Source organism: Centropristis striata, chromosome 10, assembly GCF_030273125.1.
Source record: "Centropristis striata isolate RG_2023a ecotype Rhode Island chromosome 10, C.striata_1.0, whole genome shotgun sequence".
Classification (NCBI taxonomy): domain Eukaryota; kingdom Metazoa; phylum Chordata; class Actinopteri; order Perciformes; family Serranidae; genus Centropristis; species Centropristis striata.
Genome location: NC_081526.1, coordinates 15547931 through 15568173, shown reverse-complemented (window position 1 = coordinate 15568173; position 20243 = coordinate 15547931). Strand labels below are relative to the sequence as shown.

At 42.4% G+C, this 20243-nt stretch overlaps 1 protein-coding gene across 9 annotated transcripts in view; it reads left to right on the top strand.

Annotated features, from left to right (window-relative positions):
* The window catches only part of LOC131978744 (LIM domain only protein 7-like), a 55569-nt gene extending 50043 nt beyond the window's left edge, over window positions 1-5526 (top strand). For 6 of the 9 annotated variants that reach the window (XM_059342480.1, XM_059342479.1, XM_059342478.1 and 3 more), the window contains 7 exons: window positions 1130-1185; window positions 1369-1527; window positions 2031-2217; window positions 2477-2800; window positions 4063-4171; window positions 4622-4724; window positions 4805-5526. In XM_059342480.1, coding sequence (XP_059198463.1) covers window positions 1130-1185; window positions 1369-1527; window positions 2031-2217; window positions 2477-2800; window positions 4063-4171; window positions 4622-4724; window positions 4805-4827 — 961 coding nt within the window. In that variant the 3' untranslated portion in view covers window positions 4828-5526. The remainder of the gene's footprint in view (window positions 1-1129; window positions 1186-1368; window positions 1528-2030; window positions 2218-2476; window positions 2801-4062; window positions 4172-4621; window positions 4725-4804) is intronic. The other 3 variants (XM_059342486.1, XM_059342485.1, XM_059342488.1) reach the window with 1 other exon arrangement.
* Window positions 5527-20243: the final 14717 nt, after the last annotated feature.

Sequence of the window (20243 nt, the reverse complement as noted above, 5' to 3'; positions counted from 1 at the left end):
TAGTATAGTAAAGTACAGTCATGGAAAAAAATATTAGACCACCCTTGTTTTTTTTCAATTTCTTATTAATTTTAATGCCTGGTACATTTGTTTGGACAAATATAATGATAACAACAAACATAGCTCATAAGAGTTGAATTTAAGAGCTGATATCTAGCCGTTTTTGATTTTGATTTTGGTTATTATCAAGAAAACCATGGAAAATGGCTAGATATCAGCTCTTAAATTAAACTCTTATGATCTGTTTTTGTTGTTATTAAATTTTTCCAAACAAATGTACCTTTAGTTGTACTAGGCATTAAAATGAACAAGGTGGTCTAATAATTTTTCCATGACTGTATATATAGTAGTATATCAAATACTTGGGCTGAAACACTAACACTGCATTATAAACCATTTATTAAATCGATTTATACTCATGAATATTAAATAGGGGACTTCATGTGATATTTTCCGGTTGTGTTTGATTCCTGCATTATTGAATGTTCCTTTCACGTTAGCTTCTCCACACATTTGAGTTCTTTATATAATTCTCTGCACCGGGAGTCATCTTGGCAACACAATTTGTTCTTGCCTGAATTTAACCGAAACTGCCAAAACGGTGTCTCACAAGCATATAATCCTGCCAAACATCAACACTGGTTTCTAACAAACAATCCGTCACTTACCTTCAAACACGTACAGCAGGTACACAGTCTGACATCATGTGTGTCTTTGAAGTGGCATTTCACATTTTTCTTTTGTAGTATTTTCAACACATTTTCACTGAAAAACAAAACAGGAACATATTTACTGTCAACTGATTTGTCCAAGTATACACTGCTGTCACTGTTTACTGCTCTCTACTTTTAAAAAACAAATAGCTCCAACAACATCTCTATATATAAACGATCATAAAATTGGAAGTCTCCGGAAAGTGGGTTAGGTTTCCAGCTGAGACATGAATTACCTGTGATTGGTCTGCAATCAGCAGTTTCCTTATATAACAATTTTCACTGTGGTATTTGACATAACAGAATACTTGAACACCATGGTAGCAAAAAAGGTTGTTAAAATCTGTCGTTCAATTATTTTTTTTATAGCAACTGAAATTATGTTCTTTTTAATCATATTTTCTTCTGTTCACCAGGATGAAATCTAAATCATCTCCCCAGCTTGATGAAGAGGAAAAACCTCAGAGAAAAGGTCAGTTTTCTTGATTTACTATCTTCTCCGTTAGTTGTGATGTGTTGGATGTCTGTCTTGAAAATCCAACAGCAATATAGAATGAGGAATGTTAGGAAATTAAAATATTGACCCCTGTTTCTTTATAAGTGACTAATTGAATGCATATTGTTGCACATATATGTGGGCTCTGCTCTACTGTAGGGGTGTATGTGCAGCCGGGGGGCATGGCTCACTGGCTGCTGGAAGAGCAGGTGAGGAGTGAGCGTGACAAACAGGCCCAAAGTCAGCGGGCTGCGTCTGAGCTGGAGATGGAGAGGAGAAACATCCTCAATGCCATGAGATACAGAGAGCCAGAGAGAGGTGGGCTCGGCCCCGGTCTGCTCTCATTGTGATGCTTTCGATCAGCGGATCAGTCAATTATGAAATTTCACCAAATCAAAACTTACAGCTGCTTGATTAACACCTGACCAATCAAATGGTGAATCAATCAGTCAGCCAGGCGGAAAACTACATGCAGCGAAAACAATTAACTCATTGATTGCAAGGCCATTTCTCTCAGGTCGCTCACATAATTTAATTGTTCTTAAAGCAATCATCTAATTTAATTTTATGCCTTTATTATGCAATCATACACAATAGGTTTGAGAGCAAAACTTAACTGAATGCAATTCAAAAAACGTTTAATTGGGAGTTAAATAAATTTGTGATTAAAAATGTATTACTGCGGATCCAAAACTTTTGTTTGCAACCCCAAAAGATTGGTTTGCTGCTGAGGGAATCCCATTCCCTCTGCCCCATATTTCCCATATCTCTGCCAATCATGATCTATTTTCATCTCTTTCATCTCTCCTCTCTGGGAGCAGTGACGGGCGGTGGACTGGTTGACAGGAAGGGTCAGCAGTCCATGTCGCAGGCAGAGCTGGAGCGTCAGCAGATCCTCAATGAGATGAAGAAGAAGACTCCGCTGCTGATGGACAAAAGCTGGATCCGCCAGCGCTCTGCCGCCGCTGCCGCCGCCACCAAGGAGTCTGACGTGCCACCCATGCGCAGGTACAGTTCACCCAGCATGAATAAGACTAAAAAGATCCCATCTCTGCTGTGTGGTGGTAGGTGGTGGTTGTTGGCTTTACTAATATCCTATTAACTCGTGTTGTTTGCTGAAATTGAAACATTTATTAGTCTGGCTACCACTCTGACTTTGCCTTGGCAAATCTGAGTAAATATTTGAACATAAAAGTGCCACAGGTAAAGGTAGTAGCCAGACATTTTTAACTGCTAACCTGGTGTGTGGGATGGGTTGGCTTTGCAGAGGTGAGTCTCTTGACAACTTGGACGCCTCCTACAACTCCTGGCGATCCTCCTGGACTCCCAGAAGCAACTCTACCATCCAAAACTACACTCGGCCTCACTCTGCGCTCTCTGGCAGCTTTTACGGTGGCGGGCCGGGGGCGCAGCGGTCCGGCTCCTCCTCCACTCTGCCTTCCTCCTACTCCATGGGCTCCCTCCGAGGCGGGGCAGGAACCCCCTCGTCCCCTTGGTCCCGGCAGTCTCCTTCCCCCTCACCCTCCTCTCCGTCACCCACCACCTCTCCAGAGCCCACGTCTGATGCAGGCAGCCCTCAGCAGCGGAGCAGGTAAAATCAACAATGCTGCCTCGCTTAACACCCCCAACAATCTGCATCTAACCTCTCACTGGTATACTGGGTTGCATAATCATAGTCCAGGTGGTGTTGTTAAAGCGTGACTTTGGATGGGAAGTGGTGGCGAGGTGGAAACTGAACCTCAGTTGTTTTACTCTTGAACTTATTATATTATGATGTTGTATATGATATTGTTTATTTGACAATCTCCATCTGAAAGGTTTCACAACTGACAGGTTACACTCCAAATATCCTGTACAGTCCTTTTTTTTTTTTTTTTTTACAGATTCCCTGTTGCACCTGCAGTGTTGTTTTTGAGTTTTTGTGTTTCAGTGCTCAGGAGATGTGAGGCAGCACCCTGGCAGTGGTATTTTAAGCTAGTTTAGCTGACCCAATATTATTTGCTAAATTGTGTCCATGTCAAAATTATAAATAATAATTGGGCGTCATGTAGCAACATTCTCTTAAATTTGTGTTATATATTTTTCTAATTTTCTGTTAAGAGAAACACAATACATTAATTAATATATGAATATAATACTATTTAATATATATATTACTATAGTAGTTCATTTAAATCTAAATTTGATTATTAACAAACAGGTTAGTTTCATTGTCTATTATTTCATGTCTTTTATAGCCTATGTCCCTAAAATGTAATACTTGTGTTTTCTTGCATTGGATAAACAATTTGTGGATGGTGAAAACAAGATGTTTTTTCTCCTATTTTGATAAGAGCAAAAATAAGAAAACATCACTGAATCACAAAGATCAATGGATACTAAAAAATAAGATCAAATCGAACTGAAGAGTAAGAGGAAAATTGTTCTGAAATTGCTTTCTGCATGGCACCAATTCTTTCTCATAATTTTACTGTCAGGAATTTAAAAAAATTACATTTTATATATAATACATAAAATATTTAATTGAAACTAATTTTCAAAGAAGTTTTTATAAGTGGCTCAACAACTGAATTCATGGAAATGGGAAACATCATAAAATATTTACAGAATGTATTGTTTTTGGTATATTGGCGTTATGTTCATTAAGGCTTCTGCTCCATTTCAGCAGAAGATATGATTTGCCTTTATCCAAAATTAATGTTTTACTAAAAGTCTGTGTTAGCAAACAAATGACTCATCGGTTTAACCCTGTTGTATACCAGTGTGAATGTGTTTTCTGTGTGTGTGCTTACATACATGCGTCATGCATGTGTGTCCGGCTCTCATATCACAGCTGTACGTTCTGTGATCCAGGTCAGTGAGTGGCAAGAAAATCTGTACATTCTGTGACAGCCCGCTGGGAAAGGGAGCAGCCATGATCATCGAGTCCCTTGGGCTCTGTTATCATTTGGGCTGTTTTAAGGTGAGAGCTGTCGGCCTCGGAGCACCTCATCAACACACCTCGGCCGATCCTCAAAAGCTAACCTGATCACTCTTTCTCTTGTTACTAACCTGGTGAATCTCAAGGTCCTGATCCCTTTCACAGCTGAGCAACGTAGACTTTCTGTGCCAAAACCTGCAACCTAAACTAATCATCACCTTCCTCACTTTGTCTCTTTTGATTGTTGATCTTTCTGGAACGTCGGTCTTCACTTGACTCTTCACTCCTGCATCTGAACAGTGATCCCTCCTGCCAATCTTTGTTATTCGGCTCTCATTTATTCCTTTTCCTCCATTTTTCTCTTTCTCTACATGCAATCAAGGGGCTTCTGTCTGTCCTCCTCCCTCTCCCTTTGGATTTGGACACTTTAGTCTAGCTTTAACCAGCATATAAATTGCTCTTTAACTCTTCCCTTTTTCCAAACTTCTGCAGTGTATCGACTGTAAGTCTGACCTCGGAGGATCGCAAGCTGGGGCTGAAGTCAGAATACGAAACAAGCAGCTCTACTGTAACACCTGCTATATGCGATTCAAAGGTGAGTATTTGATCAACCCGATCAGCAGGATGACAGGTTGTTTTCAGCTTATAGTGTAATATTGTGGTTGTTTCTTTCAGCTGGCCAGCCAACCCCTATGTGACGTGACTGTACTCCAGCAGATTGATGAAGAGACTACTTGTGACAACAACCCATGAACATTAAAGTGAACATTGAAGCCATTCAAATAGCGGGGACACTTGGTTTCGACATACTTCCATTTATGACTCTTAAAAAATCTCTGTTGACTTGCTGATGAGATTATATTTGGGCTTTTTTTTCAGAGTGTGATTGAGAGGGAAAGCTTGAGAAGAAGTTATCTACTTTAATCTGTTCATATCATCTTAAGTATTACAGTTGTACAAAATGTATGGGTTCTGCATGCACCGGAGTTTTAAATGTTTTAGCCATGAAACTAGTCAAAAATTGTCTATAAAATTATTAAGGCAGATCTTTAAAATGACCTTCACTGAGAAAGATTATAGAGATCTTGAAAGTTTTCAAGGTTTCAGTCTCCTCTTACTCGTGCTTCTTTTTCCGCTAAGTCTTGTGGTATTAACACGTCTGTCAAGCGATGTATTTCTATCATGTCTATGTGCCTTTTTTGTTTGTAACAGGGAGAAGTAATTAAGATTATTAGAATTCTTTCGAAGCGTATTTAAAGCTGTGTGCTTGACAGCACTTGTCTGGAGTTTTCACTAATAGATGGAGGATTGAACACAAGCAGGTTTCTATGTGAAGAATATATCGAATGGCATTGAGGCAAACAGTAACATTTGTAAATAAAAATGACTAAATACTCGTTTCATGTGTTTTTGTTTACTTTTTTCCAGCGTGGAAATTGCATAATTCTTTGTAATGATATTCCAGTGTGTGATGCAAGGTTTTTCCTGCCTCTGTAATCAGAAATCATTATGCTCATCTTTCTCTGTCCGTCTCTCTCATTCTCTGCCTCTCTGTCGTGCCACAGTCATAATGAAAGGAATTTCAATGAGCTTTTGTGCAGGGGTTCAGAGGACCTGCCTGCTCTGTGTTCTCTGAAGCCAATTTGTCATGCATATTTCATTCAGTGCACATGCATTACTTTTGATTACACTTTGATAAGCTATCTTCTTAATATATTCTGTCATTTTGGCTGTTTCATGAATTCATATCTGCATAAACATACATTGAATATTCATTTGAGCAAGGCAGGGATGCTCTTGATTGTTCGGTTTGCAACTCCCATATGCGTTTAAACAGCAAGGTAAGAAATTGTCCTCATTTCCTATAAATGGAAATAAGCTCAATTGAAGCAATATATGGAAATAAGTTGGACCGAGCATAAATTGGCTCTGTATTCTTGAGGTGAAGCACAAACAGCCCCCGGAGGCAGACATCTCAAATTCTTAGATTCCTTTTTTAGATTTTTTTTTGGCGCTCTCATGGGAGAGGGAGATTTTAATCCTTACGCTTAGAAAACATGCACGGCCTGAATGGCGCCGAGCAGAGTCGAATGGCTGAGAAATATAAAACCTTTTAGGATAAGTATCCCATCTTTTTTCCTACAAGCCAAGGCCACAACCAACCTTTATGGAAGCTTTGGCATGGAGAATCAAATGGCTTGTCTCGTGTGTGTGCGCGTGTTTGTGTGTGCTGGGGCTTACAGAGAAACAGTATGCTTGGCTGCTCAGAAGAATAGAGTCTGTAAAGAGATGGAACACAGATGGAAGAGCTTAGATATGCTTGCTTTTCCCTCCATCAAAAACTAATTCTTAACTCGAACAACTCACTGTCAGCTTGTCCTTAATGCTATCCCACTGGAAGGAAAGTTTTCACATTTTTCAAGAGATTTCCACTCAGGCCCATGTGGATGATTTTTCACCTCACAATCAACACACAAGAGTGAGTCCAACAACCACGCTCCACTTCCAGACCACAGCCTTAAAGCTTATGTGGAGCTTATTCTCACCAGAGGGGGGCACTGTGATCCCATATTTTTACCAAGGAAGACTGAAATGTTTCTTCATCTGCAGCTGGATGTTAACGGCTCCTGCTTGCTACTAAGCATTACATTGTTTGTGAGAATTAAAACGGCTGTGCCCTTTGAATTCAGCTAAAATAAGCATAATGCCTTGTGGGATATGTTGTAAGATTTTGCCGTTTACTTCGTTAATTAAGCATACGTGACACTGAATTTTGGCTCTGAGCAGCAACAGTGGCTCCGCCGTCACAAATGGACAATCTGTGCTTTCTTAATTAAGTTCCATTCTTCAGAGGCGCCCACATATTCCACTCCGTTTTCACCTACAAGTAGTCTTTTTTTTGTTTGTTTTAAAGACATCCTACACAAGCAGCACCTCCTGCCATTTGCCACTTACTGGGAATGCTTTTCACACTTTAAGAGAAGCCATCAGGCACTAATTCACCTGCAGCTTGAACTGATGCTATAATTAGTCATATAATTGCAGACACTGTCTCACCAGACCTGTTGCCATGCCTTGAAGGCACCATGCGTACGTTTCAAAGTGCTATCATAAGTTCATTCAACAACAGGGATTTTAAAAAATGACTTAAAGTAAAGCTATAAATTCCCAGAACATCAGGATGAATCGATTAGAATAATCTCCATCCATGGTGGCATAGCATTTCATTCTTAATAGGGAGTCTGTAACCTAAAAAGAAGCAAAATGTAATGAATTATTGAAAATATGAACACGCAGTGGTTTCACAGATACATTTAACGTGACGTTCATGTCAATAATGCATTATCAACTGTAATGTGTTATAATCTGCACTTTATAATTAAGGTTATAACCACTCATAAATATGTATAAAGCATTATAACTCTAATCATAGCACATTATAAAGCATTCTATTATGGTTTATAAGGTTTACTATCGAAATTTATTACAACTGATGGTCACTCACTGACTTATGACCTATGTCTATAATACATAATAAGCATACAATAATGCAGTTCATTTATACCATAACCCTATATACAGTGATTGCAATGCATTACGAAAATGTCCAGCAGTTATGAAGTATTATGATAGCCTACCTTATAAGTCATTATAAAATGCTTCATAATGTGTTTGAATAATTGTTCTAAATCTTTATGAATATTAAGGAGTACTATAACCGGATTAAAATACATGATAAGTATGTTTTATAATGCATTATAAACATAGGTATCTAAGAATGTGTGACTATACAACCTTTATAGTAGTTGTGCTGTTTTCATTTCAGCTGTGATTACTTTGGAAATTACAGCCTTCAAGGCTAAATGATCGATGATTGGCAACTGCACTGGATTGATTACATTTTGCACGTTTCTGCAGCTAATGGAAATCATAACAACATGTAAATAGTTGAAGCTGAATATAGCGTGAGTGTAATTTGTAGTGTGGCAAATGTATCTTGCAAGGCCACAACGGCTATTAAGAAGTATATAGATTTTTTGCTCTGCAGCCTGTAATCCATATGCATTCTCACGGTTCAGGCATTTATTTTAATTCTGTATTTCTGGAGACAACTTTAAAGCTAAAAGGTTTTCTATTTAAAGAAAGGTCTCATCTTTCAGGTGTCCTGTTAATGCACAGGCTCCTTTGTACCTCAGTGGATGCAAATATAATCAGGGTCAGCAGTTTAATTTCTGTTGGTGCAACCTGTAATGAGTATGTTAAATAAAAGTGTTCATCATGTGGAATAAGCCACAAATACTTGGTGGTTAAGAGTCATGGGTGGCACAGGTGGCCAATTGTTGATTATGAACACATAATCACCTCTCATCCGCAGACATAAAGTCATTATTTCAAACTTGTACAGAGGTATTGATCTGTGACCTTTTGTTCGATGAGGAAATGATCAGCCTAGATCCCTACTTGTCCTCATTATGAAAGCTGGCTCTAATCCCTGACTCACAAAAGGGCAGAGCTCAAGGGATCCAACTTTAGAACAGAGGTGTTTTTTTTAATAGGACCAGATTTATTTGATGACTGAAGGCCTAAAAGTAAATATGACACAATCACACACGCAGGTTAGGTCTCTGTAGATGATCATTAAACGTGACTCATCATGAGCAATGCTGAGCTCCTTTCTTCTCAATCGTTATCGTTTTGACAAAAGATAATTTTTTTCCGCTTCGTTTTCAAAAAAAGAGCTGTGTCTCTGCAGGGAAACAGTCCAACAACCAAGAGAATTATTCATCCAAATGCAGAAAAAAAGAAACCTAAGAAAAGCTTTTCTTTTCCTTCCTATGCGTGCAGGAAGACTCCATGCAGCTATGTAACAATCAGGAACAAGAACATCTGTGATCTCTCTCCGTGACCTTAAGGAGCACTCCGATTTATTTTCGTTCCTCTACTTAGTGTCTGAGGAAGGAAAAGTATCACTAGCAATAAGATGCATTGGAGTTTCTTTTCCAGTTGGCGGGGGAGAGCAAAGGAGTGTAGAAAGTGTTACATGGCTCTGAAATGATAAGACTGCATGGTCACAGCTGGGGCACCCTGATATGCTTGAGACTGCATTATACCCGGGGTGACAGGGGACCACGTTTTCTGTCCTCATATTAATTCCCTCTGCTTCAGTTCTATAGCAGAGCATGAGCTGGAATACTGATTCTCAGTTAAGCATTCTCCACTTTTTATCTGGTGTTGTTGTGCGTCTCAAACAGGGGAAGATGAACGGAGGAGAGCAGTAATTTGCAGAGACTGAATACTATCAAATTTATCCACACGCCTGATATTATACACTCACATTTTCTATTTGCAGCACTACCCATTCATTAAAGCAGCAGCACCTCACAGTTTGCGGCATCTGCTGAGACATTATCCCGACAGGAAGACAGATGTATGACAAAAACGGATGTAATATATTTGGTTCCATGCCACTTCCAGTCCAACTCAGTCTCACTAAGCAAAATACGATTTACTTTATGAGTTGCAGCAGCAGCCACACTGGTTAACTTGGAAAGGTGTGTCAGTCCACAGATGGGAACACATCACAAACTGACAGAAACTTCATATTAAAGTTCATCACATCATCTTTTACCCCTATTACTCCCCTCCTTTGCTCCCAACCCCCTTGTCCTCACTAGTCACCCAGGATTGAAGTTAATTAGAATTTTATCAGAGGAAAACTTAAAAGAGAGGGCGACACATGCTCAAATTTGCCCTTCATTTGATGTCAGGGGATTTGTTTTGACGTCTGCACTGCGCACATCGCTACAAAGACAGACAGGGCGGCATGATGGAGGTCCTGTTTGTACCTGCCACCCACATCAGCCACCGTCATGCTCACACAAGCTGATGCAGACATGTCTTTTAATACTTAAATGTCATTAAATCTACGTCATTTAGGCAGTTCGGAACAGGTGCACTGACAATTAATTATTATCAGATCACCACCATGCATCCCATCTGTCTCTATTGTACATTGTAACTCTGTCACACCCCTCACCCCCTTTATCGCAACACCTTTGGAGAAGATAGAGAGGAATGTCCATCCAAGTTTCCCAAAGTTTAAAGTGATGTCTTTAAATGTCTTGTTCTGTCAGTCCAAAACCCAAACATTTTCAGTTTAACGTGATATGAAACAGAGAAAATCAGGACATTTTTTACATTTGAGAGGCTGGAAACAGTATTTTCTGCTGTTTTTAATTAGTGATTATTGTCAAATAATTGCTGATTCTTTGTTCTTTTTCCTTTTTTTCCCCTGCATGTAAAGTACCATCCAGGATTTAAAGAGATCCTGGCTTTCAGAAGAGAATTATCATAATAATATATAGTATATTGTTCACTAATCCCCTATTCCAAACAATTTACTTGCTTCCAATGCCAAATTTTGCATTCATTCTAACAGTAATGTTTTTGTTACAGGTTATGTTGAAAAAAGCCCCATTCAGGATCAATCAACAACAGGTGAGCAGGTGAATTTTTTGTCAGGGACTTTACAAACCTGAGCTTCAGTCTTTATTTTCGTTATTACACAGCAGTGGATTAGCTTAATCTAATGTAGTCATCAAATACAAATGTAAGATGCAGATGAACATTTGCAGGTTTCTCATTTTGATTAAAGTCTGCTGGTTATCAGGCGGCCTGCAAAGGGAATTCAATGTGGATCAATCTATTTTTTTCCCAGCAGGGGGCGACTCTAGTGTTTCCAAAAAGAAGTCTGAATCAGTCCGTAAAAAGTCAAAAAGAAAATTACCCTATTTCTCACTTGATTCATTACCTCAGTAACTAAACTAATGAGTACCGTCTCAGTTGCTAATTGCAAGTCTTCCTTAGTTTAGCATGCTGTTCATTTTATAAATTATGGCCCCATTTAGAGTAAAATAGCTACCTTATGAGTGACCAGGGCAACTTATGTGTAATTTTCTTCTGACCCATTCACAGTATGTTCACAGTTCATACTTACAGTTCAAGTTAATTGCAATATCTTGATTGCCGACAAAATGTTTTGTTGAGTGTTTGAAGCATAGACTGTATATAAATAATGGACGTAGTCATCATGACGTCACCCATTGGTTTGTGGACTGCCCGTTGGAAGCATCAAGTTCAGCGTTACACTTATCGCCATCTTGTTTCCGATACGGGGAGCAGGCCATATTTGGACTGTGGAGGAGCGAGAGGGATCTGACGACACTGACTACTGTAACCCTCTGTTACCAGGTAAACATAAAAGATAGTCAATCAAATTAAAGCTGGGCTGATATCAGAAATTCTAGATGCGACTATGGAGCCTGAAGTAATAAAAGTCAGCAGAAAACACCACACAACACAAAGCAGGTAGGTTTAGAAAATTATATTATACAAAAAAAATCAATTACAAACCCTGCCTACCTAAGCCGGCTTCCTAAATGCACATATGCATATTATAAGGGCCCAAGAAAAGAATTAATCGCAACAAAAAGTGTCCCTTTATGAGATTTCATTCAAAGTTAAAGAAAATAAAGCAGCTCTTTCCGGAATTCATGAGAGTTCTTGGTGTGTGTGTTTAGTAAAATGTGTTCCTTCACTACCCGGGTAGACTTGTTCTTATGTGTGTTCTTATCTGTGTTTTCAATGAAGTAGTAGGGTGATGACGGTTCCAAAACGCCACGGCTGGCCACACCAGGCTCTTGGTCCTTTCGTCGATTCTGCAGTTAGCTCGCCACTGACTGCTAGAGTCAGACTCAGATGTTCTCTGTCTCTCTCTCTAAAACCAATCGGAGGTATCTTGAGGAGCTTTGACGGGCGTGCAGCTCAACTCTTTTCCTCGCAGCGTTCAACCAGTCCTTCATGTGTTGGGCAACGTCTTGACTGGAAGAAAGGAAAATCAAGTGTCTTTTTGATAATCCCCCCGGGTGTATACGCCACCCTCTGGCAGAATAGGGGATTGCACCCTAGTAACCTTGTGCTGGTTACACTCTCCCCTCCAAACCTATGCACGTCCCTGTGCATAGCAATGTTTAAACAGTTATATCTGGAGAGAACAGAACAGAGGAGTGAGCGGGTGCATCACTCTCACTTATGATGTCGTTCCAGACAGTAGTTAGCCCTTGGAGGAGTGACTTCACCACTGTGACTAAGGGGGTTCCGAGTTCAGTGTAGTCAAGCCGCCTAGATGGCTGGCGATTCCTCTCAGATCTCCTGATCGGGTTAACAGCTGCTTGTCCCTCCGTCTCCTTAATCTCCTCTTCTCCTTCATTCTCAAGGGCACTTGTCTCATCAGATCCTGGCATGTCGGGGAGGACCGGAAGTTGTTCAGGACGATCCTCATCCAACAAGTCTTTTACAAAGTCATCATTGTCAGGTAAGTTTGCCTCTCTTTCCACAGGTTCATTTTCAGGTAAGTTTTCCTTTTCCACAGGTTCATTTTCATTTTCAGGTAAGTTCAGATTCAGGGTTACTTGGTTGACTGGAGTAACATCAGGTAGGCTATTTGCACTAGCTGGAACATCATCAGTCACCTCGTTGAGGTTTGTCGTCAGATTCTCTTTAGAATGGCTGGAGCCATGGTGTCTTGGAACATCTTGTGAGACAATACATCTTGTTACCTCTGGAACTAGTTCTTTTTGAGACCAGGTAACAGGAATGATATCATCTTCATCTGAAGACTGATCAACTTCTCTTGGATCACTGCGAGTGTTCTGGCGTGTCTTACGGCGCTCAAGTGGTTTGGGTCGTGCACACTCTTCAGTCGTTACATGGAGAAACCCACATGGGAGCAAGAGGTCTTGGTGTAGCGTGCGGCAGGGGCCTTCTCCCGTCTCTGGTTTTACTGTATAGACGGGGAGGTCTCCAGCTTTCTTTACTACCACATGGACTGTAGACTCCCATTTATCAGCAAGTTTGTGCTTTCCACGAATACGTACATTCCTGACAAGTACTCTGTCTCCAATATCCAGAGCGGAAGGAGTCACACGCTTGTCGAACCTTGTTTTGTTCTTTTCAGCTACCTTGGCAGCACTTCTCGTAGCTATTTTGTAGCTCTCCTCGAGTCGGGATTTGAGGTGCTTTACGTACTGGGAGTGTGACTTCTGTTGCTCTTCTTTGATAGGTAGACCAAATGCAAGGTCGACCGGCAACCGTGGTTGGCGTCCAAACATTAGCTCATACGGTGTAAAACCAGTCACTTCACTTCTGGTACAATTGTACGCGTGGACCAAAGGCTTCACGAAGTCTTTCCAATGTGACTTATCCTGGTTTTCCAGAGTACCAAGCATGGCTAACAGAGTGCGGTTAAAACGTTCCACTGGGTTACCCCTTGGGTGGTATGGAGTTGTTCGAATTTTCCTTATGCCTGCAACTTCACACAGTTCTTTGATCAGCCGCGACTCAAAATCAGGACCTTGGTCGCTGTGCAGTTTCTCTGGAATGCCATAATGGACGAAGAAATTGTCCCATAAGCACTTTGCAACCGTTCGAGCCTTTTGGTTTGGTGTTGGGATAGCCACTGCGTATTTTGTGAAATGATCTGTGATCACGAGAATGTCCTTTGTGTTACTTCTGTCCGGTTCAATGGACAAGAAGTCCATGCAGACCAGTTCAAGCGGTCGTGTTGTCATAATGTTCACTAAAGGTGCTGCCCTCTCAGGTAAGGTTTTCCTGAGCACACACCTGCTACACATCTTGACTTTCTTCTCAATGTCAGAGGCCATCCTCGGCCAGTAGAATCTGGCTCTGACCAAGTCCAGCGTGCGGTCTTTTCCCATATGCCCCATGTTGTCATGCAGGCTCGTTAAGACCGTCTCACGAAGTTCTTCAGGTAAGACTAGCTGGTACTGTGTGTGGCCTTCTTCTTGACGTGTTCTATAGAGGATGCCGTTCCGTAGTTTAAGCCTGTTCAACTCTCTCAGCAACAGAGGTAGGTCTGGAAGCTCAGTTCTCACAGTGGGCGGTGGTTTCTCGCCACGCTCAATTTGGGAGATGACATGTTTGATGCACTGGTCAGCTCTCTGTTTGTCTTTGAGATCTGCCTCTGATAGCTGCGGAACGATGGGAAGCCCTCCAAGTTCATCTTCCTGCTCAAAGCTGTCAGGTACAGCATCTCCAGAGATGGCAAGACTCTCGACGAGGGAGACACTTTCATCACTGCCCATTCCATCCTTGGCACAATAAACAAGTTGTCTCTCACAGATGGCACGAACGACCCCCTGATCCACAGCCTCAATGTTATCTGGATCTGATAGGTGGTGTTGAGTGAACTGGCGGATCCTGTCCCACTCCTTTTGAGATGAGGGGTCGTCACGCAGGTTGCCATGGGGACGTCGTGATAGGGCATCAGCATCTCCGTTCTGCTTCCCGGGGCGGTACTGGAACTTAAAGGAGAAGGTAGAGAGAGCAGCTAGCCATCTGTAGCTGGTTGCATCGAGTTTGGCTGAGGTGAGTATGTAGGTGAGAGGGTTGCTGTCGGTAACTACTGTGAACTGATTGCCGTAGAGGTAGTCACTGAACTTCTCTGTTACAGACCATTTCAGAGCTAAAAACTCGAGCTTGTGAGCTGGATAGCGAGACTCACTACGTGATAACCCTCTGCTTGCGTAGGCAATGACACGCAGCTGGCCCTCCTGCTCCTGATATAAGGCCGCTCCGAGGCCGGTGGAACTTGCATCCGTGTGAAGGATGTAAGGAAGTGCAGGATTTGCGAAAGCCAGAACTGGGGATGTCGTCAACTTGCTGATGATCATTTCAAACGCCTGCTGGCAGGCGGGAGTCCAACGGTTCAGAAATGGCTCTTTGGGGTGGTAGTATTGACCACTCTTTTCCTTGGACTTTGGATGCTTCCCTGGAGGTGGGTAGCCAGATGTCAGGTCATTCAGGGGTTTCATTATGCTTGAATAGCCTCTAATGAACTTCCTGTAATACCCACAGAATCCGAGGAAGGCTTTCAACTCTTTTAGGTGCTGAGGAACTGGCCAGGTCTTTAGCGCTGCAATCTTTTCCGGGTCGGTCTCCACTCCATGCTCTGAGACCACATGCCCCAAGTACCGGACTGAGGACTGAAAGAATCTACATTTTTCCGGAGACAACTTGAGCCCATACTCCTTCAGGCGGTTGAGAACCTTGGTGAGTCTGGCTTCATGATCTTCCAAAGTTTTCGAGAAAACTATCAAGTCATCCAGGAAAACGACAACTTCCTTCAAGTTCATGTCTCCCATGCACTTCTCCATCAGTCTCTGGAATGTACTTGGGGCGTTTGTCACTCCCTGAGGCATGCGATTAAACTCCCAGAAACCAAGTGGGCATACGAAGGCAGTCTTTGGCTTATCAACCTCATCAACTTCGATCTGATAATAGCCAGACTTCAGATCGAGGACGCTGAACCACTTGGAACCGGAGAGTGCTGTGAAGGTGTCATCCATCCTCGGAAGAGCGTACGCGTCTTTTACTGTCTGCAGGTTCAGTTTCCTGTAGTCAATACAGAGGCGTACCTGACCATTCTTCTTCCTGACTACAACGATTGGAGAGGAGAATGGAGACTCACTTTCACGAATCACCCCAGCATCGAGAAGCTCTTGAAGATGTCGACGAACAGCTTCTACGTCGTGTGGGTGTATCGGCCGAGTTCTGAGCTTGAATGGTGTTTCATCAGACAGTTTGATGTGATGCTTGACTTTGTCTGTCCTTCCAAAGTCAGTGTCGTTCTGGGCGAAGACCTCAGGCATGCTGTTCAATTTTCGAGTGATTCTGTCTTTCCATTCTGGGGGGACCGGGGACTCACCAAAGTCAAATGCTAGGTCAGCTGCCTTGGAGTGCACCGGTTCAGATGGCTTGGTCACACTCTGTTTGTGAGACAGAATGGTCTGAATTGCACTGAGCTCAGCAATCACGCTCTTAGCTGGGATAATGATGTCGTGTTCTGACTCATTTGAGACCACTACTAGTAGTCTGTCTGACCGTCTGCTTGGTAGGTCAATGAGACAGGGCTTCACCAGCAGCCCTCCAGGCAGAGAAGATGATGAAGGGTACTCCATGATGACAGACCTCTCAGTATGGAACTCTTTAACTGATGCCACACCCTCCAGAACAACCGTTCCTCCAGCTGGAATGAGTTCCCTGTCTCTGCCTTGCATCCTCACCAGTCCGATGTTACTGTCGTAGCTTTGTCTCTGTCGCAGTTGAAGTACTTTCAGCACTGTACTGTAGCCGTTCAGGACAGGATGGTAGCTTGCTGGGCTTTTCTCTCTGCACATACTATAAGCTACATCGAGCGTATTTGTACCAACCAGTATCTGGTACCCTGAAGTGCCGCTGTCTGGGACAACCAAGGCCAATGTCGGGACTTCATATGTAGCTCCAAGGAACTGTTCTGGGAAGGTGATCATAACTTCAACATATCCAAGGTAAGGCACCGGTTGACCATTGGTCCCTTCAACTTCCAGAAGGTCATAGAGTGGTTGAATCTGTTGTTCAGGTAAGTATTTGTCATAGAAAGACTTGGTGATTGTAGTTACTTGCGAACCTGTGTCAAGGAGACAGCCGAACTGTTTGCCTTGGATTGTAACTTGGCCTGTACTTTTCGTGCCTATCAGGTTTTCTGGGACTCTGAAAGAGTGTTTTCTGGCATTGGATTGATTCAAAGCAGCACTGACCTTGGGCTTGCCATCAATTTTATCTTTAGCAGGGCGTTGGTGAACTGCTTCAGCCTCAGTTTGCCCCGCAACTGAGACCCCATCTAAAAATCCTTATTCTCTGTTGAGCGTTCTTTAGCCTCCCAGAGGCGCTGCTTTTCTCTCAACTGATCTCTTTTTTCATTGACGAGAGTGGGGTTTGGATTGTTACTGCAGGCTGAGGAAATGTGGCCGTCCTCGCCGCACTTGAAACAGTACCAAGGTCTCGGCTGGGTGCTTGTCTTTGAGTTAGTAGATTTCCAACTTGGTGCTCTAGGGTCAAGATTACATGTTGGCCCACCTGATGGATGCTCAGCGTTCTTGGTTTTCGGGTCCTTCTTGGTTTTCTTAGACATCAGTGTAGTTAGCTGGCTCTGCAGAGACACCACTTGTTGTTTAAGCTCTGTCAATGGGTCGGACTCAGGCTGGAGGGCTGTTTGTTGACTACAGACACATGCACTCTGAGAACTTGCCATAGCCCGCTGTCGGTGTGAGCCAAGGTGCTTCTTCATACGTGTGGCTTTAGCTGCCTGCCTATCCTCCTCAGTGCGGATTTGTAACAGGAGCTCTGAAAATGCTGGGGGGTGGCTTTTCTTTCCTTCAAGGTTCAGGTCAGAGAGTAAGGTGTGGTCCCAGCACCCGCGACAGAACTGTTTTAGAATGTGTCTATCTGCTTCTACTGCAGCAGCTCCTCCTCTTTTAACAGCAAGGTTCAGGGCAGCTTGAAGGCGGCAGAGGTAAGTAGAAGCCTTCTCACCAGGATCCTGAAGAGCATTCATGAACCGGGCGAAAAGCTCTTCGCCGTCCTCAACTGTCCCAAAAGCTGCATCCAGTAGCTGCAGGTAGGTTTCAGGAGTAGCTTCGGGGCTTAGTCTTTTGACAATGTCTGCTGCAGGGGAAAGCAAACTTTCAAAGATTTTACGTGATTTCTGAAGATCAGACATGGTGGGGTCTTTTCTGAGAAGTTCAACATGTGAACGCCATGTGTCATAGTCTGTCTCGCTATTGGGTCTGGGGGTTTTACCTGAGAATGAGCGAAGCTTGATTGGAAAGTGCGACTGTGTGTTTAACTCATCTCTCCTCACAATGTGCTCAACAATGACCCTTTGAATTTCAGGAGGATTCAGGTCGCCCTCCACACTGGGCAGACTTCGCTTCACATCAGCTGGTGGGCACGGCTCAGCACCACGATGAATGAACTTTACCTGTGGAGAACCTCGGAGTAGCTGGGGGTGTGGGGGTTCAATTGTGTCAAGAGATGTGTTGAGCTGTTTGGCTCCAGACTCGTTATCAGTACTGCCATCGATCTCGATCGTCTCACTTATCTCTGACATCATGTCTTTCAGCACCTCTTCGTAGCCTCTTCCACTCAGTTTCGCTAACTTCTTTATTTCATCAAGGTAGGCTTTGGTAACACTACAGCCAACTTTAGCGGTGTACACACTTGCCAGAGCTTGAACGTAATATTTTACGTCTGGATTGTCTTTGAGTTCATGAGTGTAGGGCAGTAGAGGGGCTAAAGCTTCAATAGCAGCACCATCTTGATACTCAATAATCAGGTTTTTATAAAACTCTGAGTTAATGTCGGTAACTGGGACAAATCTCACGGAGCCATACTTCTTAAGGAAGTCTATGACCTCCTCATCTTCTGGTGACTCAAGCAAACCACTCACTATCACTGCATTGGGGACCTTGATACCTGAGCTCATTATGAACTCCATCTCTAGCAAAGAGTAACTTATAAATAGATAACAATGAATTTACAAACTTGAAAATTATGTCACACACTCGTTATGCAGTTCACTGCTGACATATAACCAGGCTCCTGGCTAGCTCGCCAATTGTAACCCTCTGTTACCAGGTAAACATAAAAGATAGTCAATCAAATTAAAGCTGGGCTGATATCAGAAATTCTAGATGCGACTATGGAGCCTGAAGTAATAAAAGTCAGCAGAAAACACCACACAACACAAAGCAGGTAGGTTTAGAAAATTATATTATACAAAAAAAATCAATTACAAACCCTGCCTACCTAAGCCGGCTTCCTTAATGCACATATGCATATTATAAGGGCCCAAGAAAAGAATTAATCGCAACAAAAAGTGTCCCTTTATGAGATTTCATTCAAAGTTAAAGAAAATAAAGCAGCTCTTTCCGGAATTCATGAGAGTTCTTGGTGTGTGTGTTTAGTAAAATGTGTTCCTTCACTACCCGGGTAGACTTGTTCTTATGTGTGTTCTTATCTGTGTTTTCAATGAAGTAGTAGGGTGATGACGGTTCCAAAACGCCACGGCTGGCCACACCAGGCTCTTGGTCCTTTCGTCGATTCTGCAGTTAGCTCGCCACTGACTGCTAGAGTCAGACTCAGATGTTCTCTGTCTCTCTCTCTAAAACCAATCGGAGGTATCTTGAGGAGCTTTGACGGGCGTGCAGCTCAACTCTTTTCCTCGCAGCGTTCAACCAGTCCTTCATGTGTTGGGCAACGTCTTGACTGGAAGAAAGGAAAATCAAGTGTCTTTTTGATAATCCCCCCGGGTGTATACGCCACCCTCTGGCAGAATAGGGGATTGCACCCTAGTAACCTTGTGCTGGTTACACTACACACCTCTCTACACCTCAACCTGATTGAGAGAAGTCGCTGCTAATCCATGTTAGCATTGATTGGAGCATTAACTGGGATGTTCATTTTGGCTAGCAAAAAGAAACAAAATGTACGTTACTTACCTAAGAAAAATGAACAGCGTCTCCTTGGAGTGTCTGTTAGTCCAACCAAACACTGAACAAGACTTTTTTTCTGAACAAAACATCCAAATAAACTGTCATTAAGTGAAAAAACAGTGTGAAAGGGTCAAAGTTATGAGACCAAATAGGTAAACGTCATTGTTATATCTATATGACTGTATCTATAACTTTATTGACACATTGCTGTGGATACACATTGTTCTGCTTCCCTACTGATGACAGCTTGCCTTGTTAGCCACCTGTCAATCAAAGGTAGCCCCGCCCCAAATCATACGATTCTTTATCTTCTATTTTCTTCTAAATGAGGCCCTTATTTGAACTTTTAACATCAAATTGTCTTGAAGAAGATTTTTACTAGCGATTGAGACCATAGTGTTGTCCTTAAAAAAAAATCTGAGGTAACAAATCAAGTGAGAAATTTAGCGCCCCCTGTTGGAAATTTTTGGTAGAATGCAGGCTTAAGGCACTTTCTGGTTTGCCTCCCTCCTCAGACCCAGAGGTTGCCACCTGGTTTAGAGATACTTTTTCATTTTAGATAATGATTGTCGCTTGCTACCCAAGCTAGCTAGAGAAAGCTGATGATGTAGCATCATTTCAGCTCCCGATTCATTCTGCACATGCACTAGATGGTGACAGCCTAAACACTAGCCAAATTCTGTGGACTTTCTTGTTGTTTGAATGTATGATTGAATGAATGA